Source organism: Mauremys reevesii, linkage group 6 (genome assembly GCF_016161935.1).
Source record: "Mauremys reevesii isolate NIE-2019 linkage group 6, ASM1616193v1, whole genome shotgun sequence".
In the NCBI taxonomy this organism is placed as follows: domain Eukaryota; kingdom Metazoa; phylum Chordata; order Testudines; family Geoemydidae; genus Mauremys; species Mauremys reevesii.
The window spans coordinates 5,750,802-5,768,790 of record NC_052628.1 but is presented as its reverse complement, the minus strand read 5'-3'; the positions used below and the strand labels follow the sequence as shown (position 1 = coordinate 5,768,790).

Genomic DNA, 17,989 nt, shown 5'->3' with positions numbered 1-17,989 from the left:
ATCTTTAAATCTGGCACTCCTTAATCTCTCTCCCCGTTCCGCATTCTCCGCCACATGTTAGACCTGCAATAGAGGTCTCCTTACGGGATGGGAAGTAGGCAGACACTAGACACAGTGTTCGTATATAATACTCTAGTCTAAATGCTCTTTTTTTTATTACAAAACAAACCTTTCTCACTCCACAGTCACACCTCAAACATACTATGTCAGAGTCCAAAGTACAGAATGGTCCAGATGGCCAGTTGAGATTCCTTCCAATCATAAGTGTGATGGGTTCGGTCACAGAGAACCCCTTGGGACTGTTATCTGATGTGCTAAGACTACCTCTGAGTACATTTTCTCAGCCAGTTTGGGCCTCCAGAACCCTTGTATTGCTGAGCCAGACATGCAAGCCTGCTGAAACACAGACCCAGGGTATGAACCACACCCCCGAAGCTACAGACTTAATTGAAAACAGCTTAGCAAGTGCTCCTGTCTCCAGCACCCAGACACCCAGCTCCCAATGGGATCCAAAGCCCAAATAAATCCATTTTACTCTGTATAAAGCTTATACAGGGTAAACTCGTAAATTGTCTGCCCTCTCTAACACCGATAGAGAGAGATGCACAGCTGTTTGCTCCCCCAGGTATTAATCAATTACTCTGGGTTCAATAATAAACAAAAGTGATTTTATTAAGAATAAAAAGTAGGATTTAAGTGGTTCCAAGTAATAACAGGCAGAAAAAAGTAAGTCTAAGCCTAATACATTAAGAAACTGAATACAGGTAAATCTCACCCTCAGAGATGTTCCAATAAGCTTCTTTCACAGACTAGACGCCTTCTTAGTCTGGGCCCAATCCTTTCCCCAGTACAGTTCTTGTTAGTTCCAGCAGGCATCTTAGCTGAGAAGCAGGGAATTCCACATGACTGGGACCCCAATAGTCTGAGCCAGACCTGGGCCATATTGAGCAGATGAGCGGTGATGCTGGCAATTAGATGTGACATTGCCCTGAACCTGGCCTCTGGTAGAAATACTCTGCATCGGGTAGAGTTGAGTACCACCCCAATAAACTCTATTCGTTGGACTGGGATTAACGTTGATTTTTGTTCTTTTATCAGCAGGCCCAGAGCTTGACGAGTGGCTTGCAGCATCTCGACCTTGCGCTGGACCCTGGAGTGGCCCTTGATGAGCCAGTCATTGAGGTATGGGTAAATCCAAATACCCCTACGCCTGAGGTAGGCCACCACCACTGACATGCATTTCGTGAACACTCTTGGCGCTGTTGCTAGGCCAAAAGGGGGCACTGCAAATTGGCAGTGGCCAGTCCCAACTTTGAAACATAGGAACCACCTGTGACTGTGGAATATCAATACGTGAAAGTAAGTGTCTTTCAAATCTTGGGCGGCATACCAGTTTCCCGGATCCAGGGAAGGAATGATGGAGGCCAGGGAGACCATGCGAAACTTCAACTTCTTGAGGTTCCTCAGGTTGAGGATAGGCCATAGACTCCCTTTGGCCTTAAAAAATAATGGGAATAAAACTTTTTGCCCCTTAAATGCAGTGGGACTTCCCCCACAGCTCCCACCCGCAAAAGGCCTTGCACCTCCTGAGTGAGCAAATGCTCATAAGAAGGGTCCCTGAAGAGGGACGGGGTGAGGGGGATAGAAATAAACTGGAGAGTATATCCTCCCGATACTATGCTGAGGACCCACCGGTCCGATGTGATAGAGGCCCAGGCAGGGAGGAAGAGGGACAGGCAGTTGGAAAATAACGGGAGAGCAGGATCCAGGACACAGGCTGGAAGGTCGCCCTCAAGTGCACCCTCAAAATGTCTGTTTCCCACTGGGTTGGTTACGGGTGTAGTAAGTGCAGGCCCTGATAAAGGCCCAGTACGAGGCCTGAGGCCTGAACTGAAGTAATGAACAAGACTTCGCTAAAAAGCAAAGTGAAGCTGTGAGCCAGAAGCCGGCTTGGTTCACAGAAGCTGGCAAGGAAAGGGCTGACACTGCATAAACATATATTCACCTAGCATACCGAAGTATAAACACAGCATTAGAACACACTATACTGAAACATTCCATAGATAATAAAAGGACAGGCCGACCCATCCCAATGACAGGGGCAAAAGGGCAAAATGATGGATAGAGTTGTTTTGATCGAACCAACATGTACAAGGTAGAAGGCGGCACCTAAATACGTAGAAAGGTTGAACCTTGCTGCGTAGAGGGGTGGCCCCTCAATACGTCAGGTGTGATGTGTAACTTGTTTGTATCTGTGTATAAGAATGCATTCCTGGGGCGGTGCCTTGGTCCAGCCGAGGGGGCAGTGGAAAGTCCCGCCACTGACTGAGCTGAGTCCATTGCCAAGAGGCACTTTCTCATAGAATGCCCTGAATTAGGCTAAGAAACCTACAGGGAACTGCCATTGTGTCCGAGGTCGCAATAAACCTAGCCGACGTGGCTTTGCATCTTACTGGACTCTGTGGTTATTGGGGGTTCTCGTCGGGTCTGCTGTGTCAGCTATCTGCGCAGAGCTGGGGCAGCACACAGAGGGAACACACGCACGCAGCCGAGTGATATCAACATTGGAGAGAGCAGAGCACCACACCGGTACCATTCTGACAACAACGGGTGGAGCTCGAGTGAGCAGCGGATGCCGGCTGGTGGCCTTGCTGGCGCTTATAGCCCTTGCCCTTCTTACGGAAGGGCTCTGACCGAGGTTGGCTCCCGAACCTATGGGTCTGTTGCAGCTTAAACGGCTTCCCTGCCAGCCTCGGCATGTACAGGCCCATGGTGAGCAAGGTAGCCCTAGAGTCTTTCAGGGCTGGCCATTTACTATCTGCTTGCTTGGAGAACAGTGCCAGGCCATCGAACGGGAGGTCCTGGATGGAGGTCCTGTTGAACCTCTGTCGAAAGGCCTGACGACTGCAACCAGGACGCTCACCTGATCAAAATGGCCGAGGCCATGGTTCAGGCTGCAGAGTCTGCCACATCTGAGGCTGCTTGGAGGGGGCCCTAGCCTCTATCCTGCCCGCATCGAGGATAGCCAGGAATTCCTTCCTGGGTTCCTCTGGCAGCGAGTCTGAGAATTTGGCCAGGGACTGCCAGATATTAAAATCATAGTGGCCAAGCAAGGCCTGTTGATTGGCCACTCTCAGCTGGAGGCTGGATGTAGAATAAACTTTTCTACCAAAGAGATCGAGCCTCTTTGCCTACTTGTTCTTAGGTGTCGTGCTCATTGGCTGCCGATACAACCAGTGAGCTTACGGCAGGAAGGGTATAAAGATACTCATACCCCTTAGAGGGGATGTAGTATTTTCGCTTTGCCCGCTTGGAGATGGGGGGCAGTGAGGAAGGTGTCTGCCACAGAGCCTTAGTGATTTTCACCACTCCCTCGTGCACAGGCAATGCCACCCTGGCAGGGAGTGCCACATTCAGTACATCAAACAGGAAGTCTGAGGGCTCCGCCAGCTCCTTGGCTTCCAGCCCTAGGTTTGAGACGACCCTCTTCAAGAGCTCCTGGTGAGCCTTGGCATCATCCTGGGGAACTGGGTGAGAGGGCCCCACTATTGTCTCATCAGGTGAAGATGATGAGGAGGCAGGTACAGGCAGGTCTACCAACTCTGCTGCTTCTGCCATGGGACCCTCAGCCGAGGCTGGCTGATCCTGGGGAACCTGCTCTGACTTCGTGTCCGAGTAAGGAGGTAGGCGGGAGACTGTTACTGACTGTTTGTCGGATGCCCCCAAGGCTGACCTATGCCCCTGCGATGGTTGGGAAAATCCCCAGGGGTTCCAGAGTTGGCAGGGGGCAGGCCATTGGCCCTGGGGCCAAGCTGCCACTGGTGGCCCAGCAGGGAATGCCGGTGCCCTTGATGGGTGGCCCTTTGCCCGCGGGCAGGATCTCCTCCTTGCAGCTGGAGCCCAAGGAGGGGGATACGTGTCTAGGGGACCAGGACAGTGCCGAGGCCATCTGTATATCCAGATTCGGTCAGCTCTGGCCCTGGACCTGTGTTGAGGACCCGTACAAGGGTGGTCGCTCTCAGTGCCATGATCCTGGTGACTGCTGGCAGCGTTCAGCGGATCGGCGATGGTATTCCTGAGATCAATGCCTTACGCTTAGCGAGTGATGCTGCTTCATCAAGCGGGAGTGGGAATCTGAGTGAACAGACCGCCGTGCTGGAGACCATCGATGCGCTCATGGTGAACCGTACTGGCGGTCTGGCGATGGGTGCCATGGCACCACGGACTGGCGTCTCGACCCTCTGGCGCAGTGTCCTTTGTGGCCTGAAAGGCCTCTGGCGTGGATGGCACTGCCAGGTGCCAAGTGCCTCTGCCGCTTTCCGGGGTGGCAAGTGGGAATTAGCGCCGGTCTGAGGCCGGTGCTGCCAGTGTGCTCCACTCCGAGACCGCGGTGCTAGGAGGTCTGAATCTCTTGCAAATTCGACACTTGTCACTGTGGGTTTCCCCTAAGCACTTCAAACAGCTTCTATGAGGATCACTGATTCACATAGCTTTCTTGCAACAGACACAAAGTTTGAAGCCCAGGGACCAGGGCATGCCCCATCCCGCTTGGGACTAACGAACTAACACTAAGTCTACACTAAGGAAACTATAAAACTAACAAATTTCTAACAACTATATACAGAAAGTTCTCAACTAGGCACAGTTGAGAGGAGTAAGCTTGCCAAGGCAAGGAGACGTTCCAGCACCGTCACTGCCGGTAAGAAGAAACCGAGGGTGGGGGGAGCTGGCAGCAACCCTTATACCGCGGCGCCCACTCCAGAGGGCACCAGAGCCAGTCTCCTATGGATACCACTGAGGGAAAAAACTTCCGGCACCCGTGCATGTGGTGAACACACACACCTACAATGGAATGGACATGAGCACGTACTCGAAGAAGAACCCGAATAAATGAAAATACATGTGAGCTAGAAGGACATTATAAATATATTGGGAGAAAAGCAACACAGGTCTATTGAGGTAGAAAGATCTCTAAAAAGAAAGCAGGCCCTTTAATAAATGAGGAGAGATTAAAATGATGATTCTAAAATGGTTGTGCTACTGGACACTTTAAAATCTATTCTAGTAAGAAAAGACATATTGAAAACTAGAAACTAATGAAGATCTTGTTAATATACAATACTTGTTGATAAAAGGAGGTCTTAGAAAAAATTAATACATACAAATCCATGGGTCTGAAGTACATACAGTCCAGGGCAAAAGGGAATTACCTAATGAACTTTTGAAACTACTGGTAATTATTTATGAAGAGCCATGGAGAACTGAGGTGGTCCTGAAAGACAACACTTTAATTACAATTGCAGGTTCATAAATACCTCAAGGATGGAGAAACAAATAGAGAGGGCATAGTTACGGGAAGGAAATATTCCACCTGGAAAAATGAAAGCTAATACATAGGGGGGGAATAATTAAAAACCAGATAGTCAGTGGGACGAAGGTACGTAGACCTAAGGAACGATGGCAGACAGTAAACTAGACATAAGCTTGCACGCTAACTTGTAGCCCAAAAGAACCAATATGGTTCAGGGCACACATGCACAAGTTATAGCTGTCCTTTAAATGGTACTGATGTAACTGCACATAGAACACTATATCTAGTTTTGGGTAACTAAAGTATCAGAATTATATTAGCAAATGGTTAGGGGCCTGGAAGGACTCATTTATGAAGAAATATTAATGTAAGTAAATATATTCAGCTTGATCAAATAACTAACATAGGGTGAACATGGTAGTCCATAAGATTTTGGACGTGGAAATACTTAGAAGGAAGAGAAAACCCTCAGGGTGGTCCAAGAAGTAATGGAATGAAAGTGAGCAATGGGAAATTTAGGCTGATAATCAGGAAATAAATCCTTAGGAATATTCATAATAGTTCACATTTATATAACACTTTACATCGTCAAAATTCTTTGCAAATATTAACTAATTAATTTATTAGCCCTCCCTTAGGTGAAATGACACTTTCAACTCCCGAATCCCTAAAAAGCTAAGTTTGAAAAACCACTGGAAAACACACAGTAGGGAACAATTTTCCCCTGGCTGAAAGTATGGACTAGATGCCCTACATGGACTTTTTCCACCTCTAGTTTTTACCATTCTTATACAGAAGGGAAAGGGCTGAGCACGCCATACATTATTACATGAAAGCCAGATTCACTACAGTGACATACCACCAGCTGTTTCCTTTCTCTAAACACGGAGAGATCTATCTACCTAGGAAAAAGGCAAAAAGGGAGACTTAAAAGATGGTTAGATAAGTGAAGTGGCCAACATAACAGAGGAGAGCCTAATGGACAGCTTTGTTTTCTGGCCTAAAGGCAAGAATATTCAGAAGAGTCATTTTTGCAGTCCAATGCCTCTTAACTAGACAAGCTGTTGGATTTTAGTAGATACCAACATACACTATTTACTGCTGTAAAGACACAGAACTGGAGGATTGCCTTGTCTCTTTGAAGTCAAGGAATACTCTTGCTGCTAGAGCTAAAAAAGTTCTGCTAAAAGTCACAGAAACACGTATTGTATTGAAATAATGAAGGAAAAATTAAGAAGCATCAACAGAAATCACTGTGTATAAGAGAAAATCAACAAGGAAGTAATATCAGGAACTGTACAAGCAGAGCCAGTTCACTCAGTAGCACAAATGTAACTTTTCCCGAGAGTTATGGAAGGATCTAAGACTCGGTGATGCAACCAAGTAAACGCAGCCACGCCATCGCAGGGAGAAGGGAACCTAGGTAATTTAGAAAGGTTACTCTCCACTTTAGCTGAGGCCTCCAAACTCAATACAGTTTATGATGTTAATGTTAATGAGAGTAGTAAGGTCATTCTGACATGGTCTTGCAGAAACTAGATGTTCAGAGGGGAAACAATCTGAATACACCCTGAGGTTTTGCCATTGACAGAGAAAAAAGAGAAGGGGCCTTTTCAACGGACACCAAACGAAGCAGATTGCTTGGGTTCACTGGTTACTCATTTCAGCCTCACTCAAACAAAAGTCTGAGGAATTTAACAATGAAGAGAGTACTTATCAGTGGTTCAGTCAAGCTGGAAGGGCATATCAAGTGGGGTCCCGTAGGGATCAGTTCTTGGTACGGTTCTGTTCAGTATCTTCATCAATGGTTGAGATAGCACACTTATAAAGTTTGCAGACAATACCAACCGGGGGACAGGGGGGTTTGCAAGTGCTTTGGAGAATAGCATTAAAATTCAAAATGATCTGGACAAACTGGAGAAATGGTCTGAAGTAAATAGGAGGAAATTCAATACGGACAAATGCAAAGTACTCCACTTAGGAAGCAACAATCAGTTGCACACATACAAAATGGGAAATGACTGCCTAGGAAAGGGATCTAGGGGTCACAGTGGATCACAAGCTAAATATGAGTCAGCAATGTAACACTGTTGCAAAGAAAGTGAACATAGTTCTGGGATGTATTAGCAGGAGTGTTATAAACAAGTCACAAGAGGTAATTCTTCCACTCTACTCCATGCTGATTAGGCCTCAGCTGGAGTATTGTGTCCAGTTCTGGGAACTACGTTTCAGGAAAGATGTGGACAAACTGGAGAAAGTCCAGAGATGAGCAACAAAAATGATTTAAGGTTTAGAAAACATGACCTATGAGGGAAGATTGAGAAAAATGGGTCTGTTTAGTCTGGAGAAGAGAAGACTGAGAGGGGCCCTGTTAACAGTTTTCAAGTACATAAAAGATTGTTACAAGGAGGAGAGAGTAAATTGTTCTCCTTAATCTCTGAGAATAGGACAAGAAGAAATGGGCTTAAACTGTCGGATATTAGGAAAAACTTCCTGTCGGGGTGGTTAAGCACTGGAATAAATTGCCTAGGGAGGTTGTGGAATCTCCATCATTGGAGATTTTTAAGAGCAGGTTAGATCTGTCAGGGATGGTCTAGAGTGCAGAAGACTGGGTTAGATGACCTCTCGAGGTCTCTTTCAGTCCTACAATTCTCTGATTCTAAGACTAAGATGAGGGGCACGTCTACGCTACTGCTTCAGTCGATCTAATGGCACCCCCTGAGCGACACAAGTTACAGTGGCCTAAGTGCTGTCCACACCGGCACTGTGTCAGCTGGATACGCTTTCCTGCCCACACAGCTTCCGCCTCTTGTGGAGGTGGAGTAATTATGCCGACAGGAGAGTGCTCTCCCATCAGCATACAGTGCCTTCATCAGACTCGGTGCAGGCTGTGCCAATGTAGCACTTCTAGTGTAGACCTGTCCTAAGACTGCTCTGGAAATTGATGCAACAGTTATATGTGGGAGCAGAAACACTATCAGGATGATGTGCAGGGTCTCCAGATATATTCTGTGGACCCAGGTGTGAAGGGCATATGCGTGGGGATCATTACTACTAATTATTTGTATTACAACAGAGCCCAGAAGCCCCAGCCAGGATTGAAACTCCACTGTGCTAGTGGTGTACCAGAAAGACAGTCCCTCCCCAAAAGAATTTACAATTCACACACACAAAAGGGGGGAGAAAATTAGTATAAGTTTTAAAATTTACCAGTTAAAAAGCTGCCACATCAATGTGGTTCTGTGTACACTAACCAAGCCTGGACATTTTGTGGCCAATAACACCACACACAAATATGTAGTTCTAAGCACAATCAAATCTCATGCCTCAGGACGTCATCTGATTGTTTTCCTTCCTCTTCTCCAGACAGCACTGTTCAGCTGGGTAAGTGCACTGCGGCAGGAGATTGAGAGTTTGCCTTCCATTGAAGCATAAGGTACTGGCCACTGCCCAGAAAAGATTCCAGACTTGATGGACTGAAGGTCTGAGCCTGCAGGGCAAATCCCATATTCCAATAGGGGACTATGTCTGGAAGAAATAGCTATATCCTTGGTTTTATTTTTGCTTAGAAATACGTTATCTGTCCCTAATGAAAGACTAAAATCTGAAGCAAAGGAAGTCAGTGTGTGCCACTGGACCAGTTCAGTTACTGCTGGCATGAACTAGTGGTGGTGAGCATGGAGGGAGATAGGAAGCAGGCAACTAGGACAGAGACCAGAACCTTGCAGATTCCATATACGGATGTAACTAGAAAATGGAGCTTAAGTGCGTGTGTGTTAAAGGAGCCCAAACATGTAACAGAGGGATACCAATTAAAAAGATACTAAAAACAGAAGACTTCAACTTCAGTGATTAGTGCTAGGTAATTTGCCTTGTGATAAACTAGCTATTCAACTCAGTAAATAGACCCAAGGTCATTCTACAGCCTGAAAGCTCTTTTCTTAACTTTTTCTGGTGCCACAATAAACGCCAAAGCAGTAAGTCAAACTTTGCCATGCATCTCCATGTCCTAGGTTCCAGCATCTCCATGAGACATTTCCTCAAAAGGGCTGTGTGGGGGCAGATAACTTCTTTAACTGCTAGGCCAACAGAGACAGCATGTAATTTTACTAACTGAAACAGAAAGAGAGGGATGAGGGGAGAAGCCACGATTTTTTGGAGGCATGTGGATAGGAAGATAATTCCTGGGAATACCCCTATCACAGAAAAGAAATCCTCCAAATAATGTGAAAAATCTCCATTTCACCACTGAGGTACTTCGAGAACAAAAGAAAAGAAAGAATGATGGTTAAAAATAAATATAAAGGAAAACCATCAATGAAAATTGCTCCTGAAACTTTGCAGAAATTTTTACGGCTTTCTCTTGCTTAAATTGATTGGTGTAGCGATGTTATAAAATGACTATTAGGATTCATTGTGCACAACAGAAAGTGCTGAAATGTCAGCCGACTATACAGCAAAAGTAATGGGTCCTGAACCCCGGTTAGTCAAAAATGATTTTGTTTCAAATTAGAAATTGATTTTTTTGGACACAAGCCCTTTACAGGCTTCCAACTTTTGTAGCTGTGCCTTGGAAGAGATTAACCTCAGCCACTGTTTGGGTCCAGTCTGATGATACCCTTTCAAAAGTTTCTTCACAGGGTCTGCTTTTTAATGTTGGTACGGTCTTAACCAATAATACAAGCTATTTGTTCCTTTGAGAACTGCACCATATTTTTTCTCATTTTGCCTTTTTTTATATATATATATTTTCATGCTGACACAAACCACAAACTGGTTGACACGTTCAAAAAAAAAAAAAAGCCAGCTCATAATTGAACGAAAAATTGTGTTAGGCTCTGCAGTGAAACCGCCAAACTGCTTCTATTTCCCCCCTCCCCTTCCCGAGAAAGACAGCTTTCTCCACATCGTGAGTGGAGATGCTCAGTGAAGAGCAGGATAGATTCTAGTTGCAAAAACATCCTTGTGTGGCAAAATATCAGGTTGTGATGGTGGTAGCCATTACTCGGGGAGGAAGAGAACGTGAAGATTACATCACAAAAAGCAAACCCCATCAAGCTTATTCTCTGTTTGCTGGGAAAGCACAAAATTGCTGAAGTAATTCTTTCTTGGAAAAAAGGACTGGGGTTTTTTTTTTGTCCCATGTTAGGGACCTCAACAAAATCACTTGCTGTTTGCTGGGCTTTCTACAGCTTCTGTTTTATTTATAATAGCTACATTTTGGTTGTTTTAAGCAACTTACAATCCTCTCCCTCTTCCTTGGGATCTAACTGAACCACACATGAATACATGCCTATAATTACTAAATGCCATACATAAACTCACATTATAAGACAGCATATGCTTCATCTTACCTCTTCTAGACCTGCCAGTTTCCTTCTTTCCATGCATCCACATGGCTCCTTCTTCCACGTTTGCACTAAAGCCAACTGTTCTCCTCCCCAAGCTGCTCCCTCCACTGCTCCCTGGTGTTTTGGATGCTTTGCCTAGTGCTGGTGTTTTGGGAAGGCAATCTTCATACTTAGACACTGGAAAGCTGGAAGAGGTGAAAGGTCATGAGCTGTTAACATGTTGCACATTATCACTGCACTGTTTGTGCAGTTTGTCTTGAAGCAGCAATATTCTAGTTGTGCTGTGGCTTTGTTTATTTTCTCTAGCATTTTAATGCCCGAGCATGCTGGGTAGGGATCAAAATGTTAGCAAGTTACTTTAAATGGGAGACTCCAGGGAATTCTCAGGCTCTCAGCAACACAAAACATTTCAGAACATGCACTTCAGTGACACTTTCATTGTAATTTAAGAGTGCACATCCACATTTATAGCAAAGAATGTTTTAAGGTGTGTAAATGTACATATCTGACTCAGAAACTTACATGAGATTTATCTCCCTGCTTATAGCTAAATGGATACTTTACAGGTGTTTCTATGAGAGACACAAGGTTGGTGAGGCAATATTTTTTATTGGACCAACTTCTGCTAGTGAAAGAGACAAGCTTTCAAACATACACACAGCTCTTCTTAAGTGTTAGGGTACATGCTTTTCTCTGCAGCCATGTGGGCTGGAAACACACTCTTTTTAACAAAAACTGAGATTCTCATGTAATCGCTTGACTCCAGGAGCTAGGGCTTTAAGGAAAATAACAAATATCCTGAGACTTATGATCGAATTGCAAGCGTTCTATGCCATTATCTAAATCATCATCAATGATTTAGATAACGGCATAGAGAGTACACTTAAAGTTTGCAGACAATACTAAGCTGGGAGGGGTTGCAAGTGCTTTGGAGGACAGGATTATAATTCAAAATGATCTGGACAAACTGGAGAAATGGTCTTGAGCAAATAGGATGAAATTCAATAAGGACAAATGCAAAGTACTCCACTTAGGAAGGAACAGCAAGTTGCACACATACAAAATGGGAAATGACTACCTAGAAAGGAGTTCTGCGGAAAGGGGTCTGGGGGTCATACAGGGCCGCCCAGAGGATTCAGGGGGCCTGGGGCAAAGCGGGGGAGCTGCGGTGCTTGTACTCACCCGGCAGCGGTCTGGGTCTTCGGCGGCATTTTGGCGGCGGGGGGCCCTTCAGAGCTCTGCATCTTCAGCAGCACTGAAGGGCCCCCTGCCGCTGAAATGCCGCCGAAGACCCGGACCGCCGCTGGGCCAGGGCTTGCGAGGCCCCTGCGGGGCCTGGGGCAAATTGCCCCACTTGCCTCCCCTCTGGGCGGCCCTGGGGTCATAGTGGACCATAAGCTAAATATGAGTCAACAGTGTAACACTGTTGCAAAAAAAGCAAACCTCAATCTGGGATGTATTAGCAGGAGTGTTGTAAACAAGACATGAGAAGTAATTCTTCTGCTGTACTCCGTGCTGATTATGCCTCAGCTGGAGTATTGTGTCCAGTTCTGGGTGCCATATTTCAGGAAAGATGTGGACAAATTGGAGAAAGTCCAGAGAAGAGCAACAAAAATGATTAAAGTCTAGAAAATATGACCTATGAAGAAGATTGAAAAAAATTAGGTTTGTTTAGTCTGGAAAAGAGAAGACAGAGGGGACCTGATAACAGTTTTCAAGTACATAAAAGGTTGTTGCAAGAAGGAGGGAGAAAAATTGTTCTTCTTAACCTCTGAGGCTAGAACAAGAAGCAATGGGCTTAAATTGCAGCAAGGAAGGTTTAGGTTGGACACTAGGAAAAACTTCCTAACTGTCAGGGTGGTTAAGCAATGGAATAAATTGCCCAGGGAGGTTGTGTAATCTCTATCATTGGAGATTTTTAAGAGCAGGTTAGACAAACACCTGTCAGGGATGGTTAGATCATACTTTAGTCCTGCCATGAGTGCAGGGGACTGGACTAGATGACCTCTCAAGGTCCCTTCCAGTCCTATGATTCTATATGGGAGCTGGGAAGCAAACCACATGTCAGGGGAACAAGTCCAGGCACAGGAGGGAAGCTGGGGCCAGGAAGAAAAGGTGTGGAGTGTTTGAAGTAGAAGGTGCAGATGTCTTGGTAAAGTCAGGGCTCTTGGCAATAGAAGGGATGAAGCATGGAGAGTAGGGGATGAAAAGTCTGTGGAGGTTGTTGAGCAATGGCTGAGAAAAGAGAGTTCTGACTGGAGGAGCCAGTGACTGGGAGATCCAGGAACCTCATTAGCTCTGCAGGGCTGAGTTGCAAGGGGTGGAGCTGGAGAAACAGAAATGCATGGTTTGAGCTAGGGAGGAAAAGGTGGCATTGGGGTTCATGGAGTAAGTATTACTGTAGTTGCCACAGACACATGCAATTATGAATGGAATCATGGGAAAGGAGATGTCCAGGAGATCACCTCTCCATTATTAAGAGGTGGTACACACTGCACAAGTATATCAGAACCTCTGCCATACGACCTGTGTGTGGGCAAATATGCTTTGAACAGATACTACAGAAATGGGAATATAATAAGAAATGTAACCGCCTCTGCAGCATTCCCCTTGGGGAAATTTTAATGCATGCTTTCACCTTTTGCCTTGCCTATTGAAGGTCCTTTCTTGATAGCCCCCTGAAGAACCAATTCTCCTCTGTCAACTTCTGCCCTCAGTGAAAAGCCTACTGCCTGTGATGGGGATGCCCACCAGGTGTAGCTGATTAGACCTGTGATTGACACAAAGTAAACAATTTGGAAGATGATGATATGAAGGAATAGAATTCAGTTTATCTTCTCATATCTCTGCAGTGCTCGCAGATGTAAAAATCGGGAAAATCTTATTATTAAGTCAAGAGAATACACACACAGAGAAGATCTGTAGAGTATATAAGTGCCGTTTTAAACAGACACCCCGAAGAATGTACACTTCAATTGTTTGGGATACAGTTTCTATGAAATATGCTATGCAAAATGAATCTGAACAATATTTGCATGTAAAAAATGCTACTGAATATAGTGTACACTAGGAAAAAAGTGGATCTCTGATGTTTCCATCAGAAAATGATATCTAAATTAAAAGTTTCAAAATCAATGTGCTGTACCAGTCATTGTTTAATAGGGCCCTCTGTGTCTGTTGGACAATTAGTTATACTCCTGTATTATTAATGCAGAACATTATGTAATGGCTCATGACCTATAATAACTAGCTGAAGTGTTGGCTAAAACTTCTCTGAATAACCTCCATTTACTTTAGGGCTTCTAACTACATAACCACTAATAATGTAGCACAGTGGCTATTAACATGTATGGCAGACTAAATTAGTATCTTATTTGAATTACATGAAATTAATCTACTAATTCCTGCAATATACAATGTAGAAAGGGGTGGATTAGAACCCTAACTACTGATGAAAGGGCCTGAAAGACTCACTGGTTAAAAAGGTCTTTACAAAAATATAGGATTATAGAGATATTTTCCCCTTGTGCATCTGCATGATTAAGAGCATTTAAAGATATTTAAGGTGGCAGCCATTATTTGGATGTTTTCTGGGTTTTTTAAATACATTTAATTAGAACCTACAAATATTTTCTGAAGACAGTTACCCTTGAGTTGTAAATGACTGGGAGGAGGTTACTTTGCTGGCACAGTGTGATACTCTTTACATGGTGAGGTTATACCTAGAATACCGAGTTGGGTTTGGGTAACACTGTGCCAGAGGGAATTCAGAGAAGAGAAACAAAAAGGATTAGGAGGTTGAAAAGGTTAATACAAAGAAACAATAAAATGCTTATATAATAGATTGGCTAAACAATGAATTGGGGTTTATTCCTTCAGCCTTTAAAGTTTTGCTTGAGTAAGGACTGCAGAATCAGACCCTAAAAAGAGACACACTGAACATCTATTTGAAAGGATGTAACCACCAAGGAGGAAGGGGAAGAGTGATACAAGAGAATTCTAATAAGGAGCAATGTACTGAAATGAAACAAAGAGGATGTTCGGAAGAACTAACCTGTGACAGAGTTCCACAAGGCAGTGGAATAATCTGCCAAAGGAAGTGATGAAAGCCCCATACCTTAGGAAATTTCAAACTAGAAAATATACCAACAGGAACAATCCTGCACTGGCTAATTGACCCAATGGGTCCTTATCTATTTCCAGTTTATATGATACATCAATACATTCAAGTGTAGCTTGATTAATATGACTTTGTACAGGACATGGTCATTTTCAATGAGCTTTATCATTACTACCTGAAACAGGACCACTGAGAAGGATGGCAAAAGAGGTTAAAGTACTTACTAACCTACAGACTAATGCCGGAGCAGCCAATAAATTCTACCAAAAAAGGAAGAGGCTCTTTCTCTCCTTTCTCACCTCCTAGCTTATGAACGCCTAAACTCTTCAAGAATAATAGGGAACACGCCCTGAACTTTTTTCCATTTTGTCTAAGCCTCATATCGCGATATCCCTGCTGAGCTTGAATGGCAAATTTTAAATGTCATTCAAGACCCAATGAATACTGCTAGTATTTGCATTCCTTAAAAGTAAAAAAAAAAACCAAAACATTAACCTTTTGTTTTATTGAATTAAAATGCCATGGAAATGCTGATGTAGCCTTCAGAGACCAAAATACTTTTACAAAGAAGAATAGCTGTCATTTATTAGACACAAAGAACAATTACTTGATAGGATGCATTCTGACAAAAAGCAGATTGGTATTCTCATCATAGAAAAGGCATTGTAAAAAAAAAAAAAGAAAGGAAAAAAAAAAACCCCAGCACAGACCTCTGAGACTTGAATAATTTAAAGCTGCATTTGGTGCAATTTAAATTTTTCTTTAGGGAGGCAAAGTTAAATACCTTTAATTTGTTCTAATTATTTCAAATTTGCAAGTTAATTATGGCTGATCATTAAATAACAAAAAGGACTATCGTCTCCGTAGAGTTTTACCTCCTACCCTCTGCATTACTTAAGCTAGATTTTAGTATGCATGAATTAACTTTCTAAATAATCACACGGTTTGACTAAATGGCTCAGTAAAATGAGCTCTGATCCTCAGAATAAGCATTAATGGACATTAGAAAGGCTATTGGGACCCATGTTACTTACATTATAAGTATTTTTAATGGGGTCTTATTTACCAATCTTTATGTACTGTTCAAGTTAGGGCACCATATAGATACATTATTCTGCTTTAATAGAGGAAAGTCACTTCTTCAACACACTAAAATAAATGTCCATTTAGAGCCAACTAAATTCAGTTTTAAATAAATGCAGGGAACCTATGATAGAATTTAACTTGTTTTAGCTGCTCACGCTGATGAATCAATCTAACACAATGCTAGCCTTGCTCTCCAAATGGAATTTTACAGATCTGTTGATGTGCTAAGCTACCCAAGCAGCAAAGAAGCTCTGGTCCTAGCAGCAGAGCAGCACTAACTATAAACCTTTTGGGTGTAAGCAGGCTGAATCTGTTTCCTGTTCTATAGCCAGTGTTCAACTGACTGGTTCCCAGCCATCGATTTTGGAGTCTCACCTTCTACTGAACTCTGACCTATACACACATTTTCCACGGCAGATCAGCGGTAGCCAGAGAACACAAGATTGCATCAGGACCAGTCAGAAACCCACAAATGAGAGTCAATTCATTCCTCCAATAGCTATGTTCAACAGATGGCTACCATAATGTTACCCCGTTGAGTCCAGGGCTTGGGAGTTTAGCCATCAGTAAAGTAACAGATTGCACTGGTGGGTTTGTTCCAAAAGCAAACTTTGCAGTAATGTTATTTTTCCACTCTGCAATTTCTATTTAAAAAACAACAACCCACCAACAACTTTATTAATGGCGCCAGGGTACAATTTGCTGCAATTACAATCTGGCCAAGAATGTGTAACATTTAATGGTGCAAGACTGGTGATCAGCACAAGCAATACATATTTGATGTTGGAATCCCCTTAACCATTAAGGAAATGTAGCGATTCCCAGGGGGATACACCTTAGACATGGCAGTTGGATGCCTAAATACCTTTAAAACTTTAGCCCTAAGTGACTTGCAGAAGTCTGTGGTGAATCAGGGCATTGAGTCCAGGTCTCAAGTCTTAGACTAGTGTCCCAACCACTGAACCATCCAGCCTCTCGCGTGCTGCTAGGTCATGCCCACTCTCTCTGTCCAGAAGTAGCAAAAGGGTGGGCAGTTGAGGCTGAGAGGGAGAATGGGGGTAAATCCTTCCATGCATGAAACCAGAGCAGTTCTGTGCTGGAGAGCAGGATAGCTAAAAACCAGTGGGTGAGACCAATGATACTGGTCATTCATTCATGCAGGAGACGGTATTCTTAAGAGAGGCCTAGGAAGCACTAGAGGGAACTGGTTTGGAATACGGGGTGGATCAAGCATTGCAGGTGGAGGGGAAGTGCACAAAAGGAGCATACTCGATGCAGCTTATTGATGGTCGGCGTGACCACCCTTAGGTTCCTAAGGGCTAAAGCAATCTGTTCACGAGTACATTAACTGCATCAAAAACGTGCTGTTAAAAACCTTGATGCCTTTTACCACAGAAACAGAAACGTGTTTGAAAAAAAATCTAAACTTAACTTTCTTGTTCTTTAAAAGACAGAAAAAACTGACTCTGGCAGAGACCTTGAAGACCACACTTAAGCCTAAAGTGAGTTTTCATGGACGAATTATAAAACCTGGCATTTAGGCATTTATGTAAGACACATAGGCATGCTAATGACATGGGTGGGATCCAACGGCTGTTACATCCTCCTCCTAGAAATGCACACTCACCTCTACCGCTCAAGCCCATCTCTTTTCTCAGGCTTTTCCTCTAGGACAGGGGCTGAGTATTTGTAGGAGGAGAAAGGAGTCATTATCCTGATCATTTTGTAACTGGGTATTTTATTTGGTAAGTTAATAGAAATCTAAAATAAAAATAGCATCATATCTTCTAAAAAATAAGTTTTCCCCAGAAAAAAAAAAATCACTCTAGGTATCAGTCACAGGCGCTGGCTTCTAATTTTCCCCAGGGGTGCTCAACTCCCACTCAGCCCCAGGCCTCGCCCCCAATCCACCCCTTCCCCCAAGGCACCACCCAACTCCCTGCCCTCACCCTGCCTCTTCATGCCCCCTCCCCCTAGCGCACCCCATCCCTGCTCCTCACATCTCCCTCCCAGTGCCTCCTGCATGCCACAGAACAGCTCATCCGCAGTGGGTGGGAGGCGCTAGGAGGGAGGGAGGGGGAGGAGTTGATCAGCAGGGGCTGCAGGCAGGTGGGATTGGGG

At 44.1% G+C, this 17,989-nt stretch overlaps 1 protein-coding gene across 3 annotated transcripts in view; it reads right to left on the bottom strand.

Moving 5' to 3' along the window:
• The window catches only part of KIAA1328 (KIAA1328 ortholog), a 258,387-nt gene that overhangs the window by 41,458 nt on the left and 198,940 nt on the right, over nucleotides 1-17,989 (bottom strand). For all 3 annotated transcript variants that reach the window (XM_039543310.1, XM_039543309.1, XM_039543308.1), the window contains one exon: nucleotides 10,666-10,847. In XM_039543310.1, coding sequence (XP_039399244.1) covers nucleotides 10,666-10,847 — 182 coding nt within the window. The remainder of the gene's footprint in view (nucleotides 1-10,665; nucleotides 10,848-17,989) is intronic.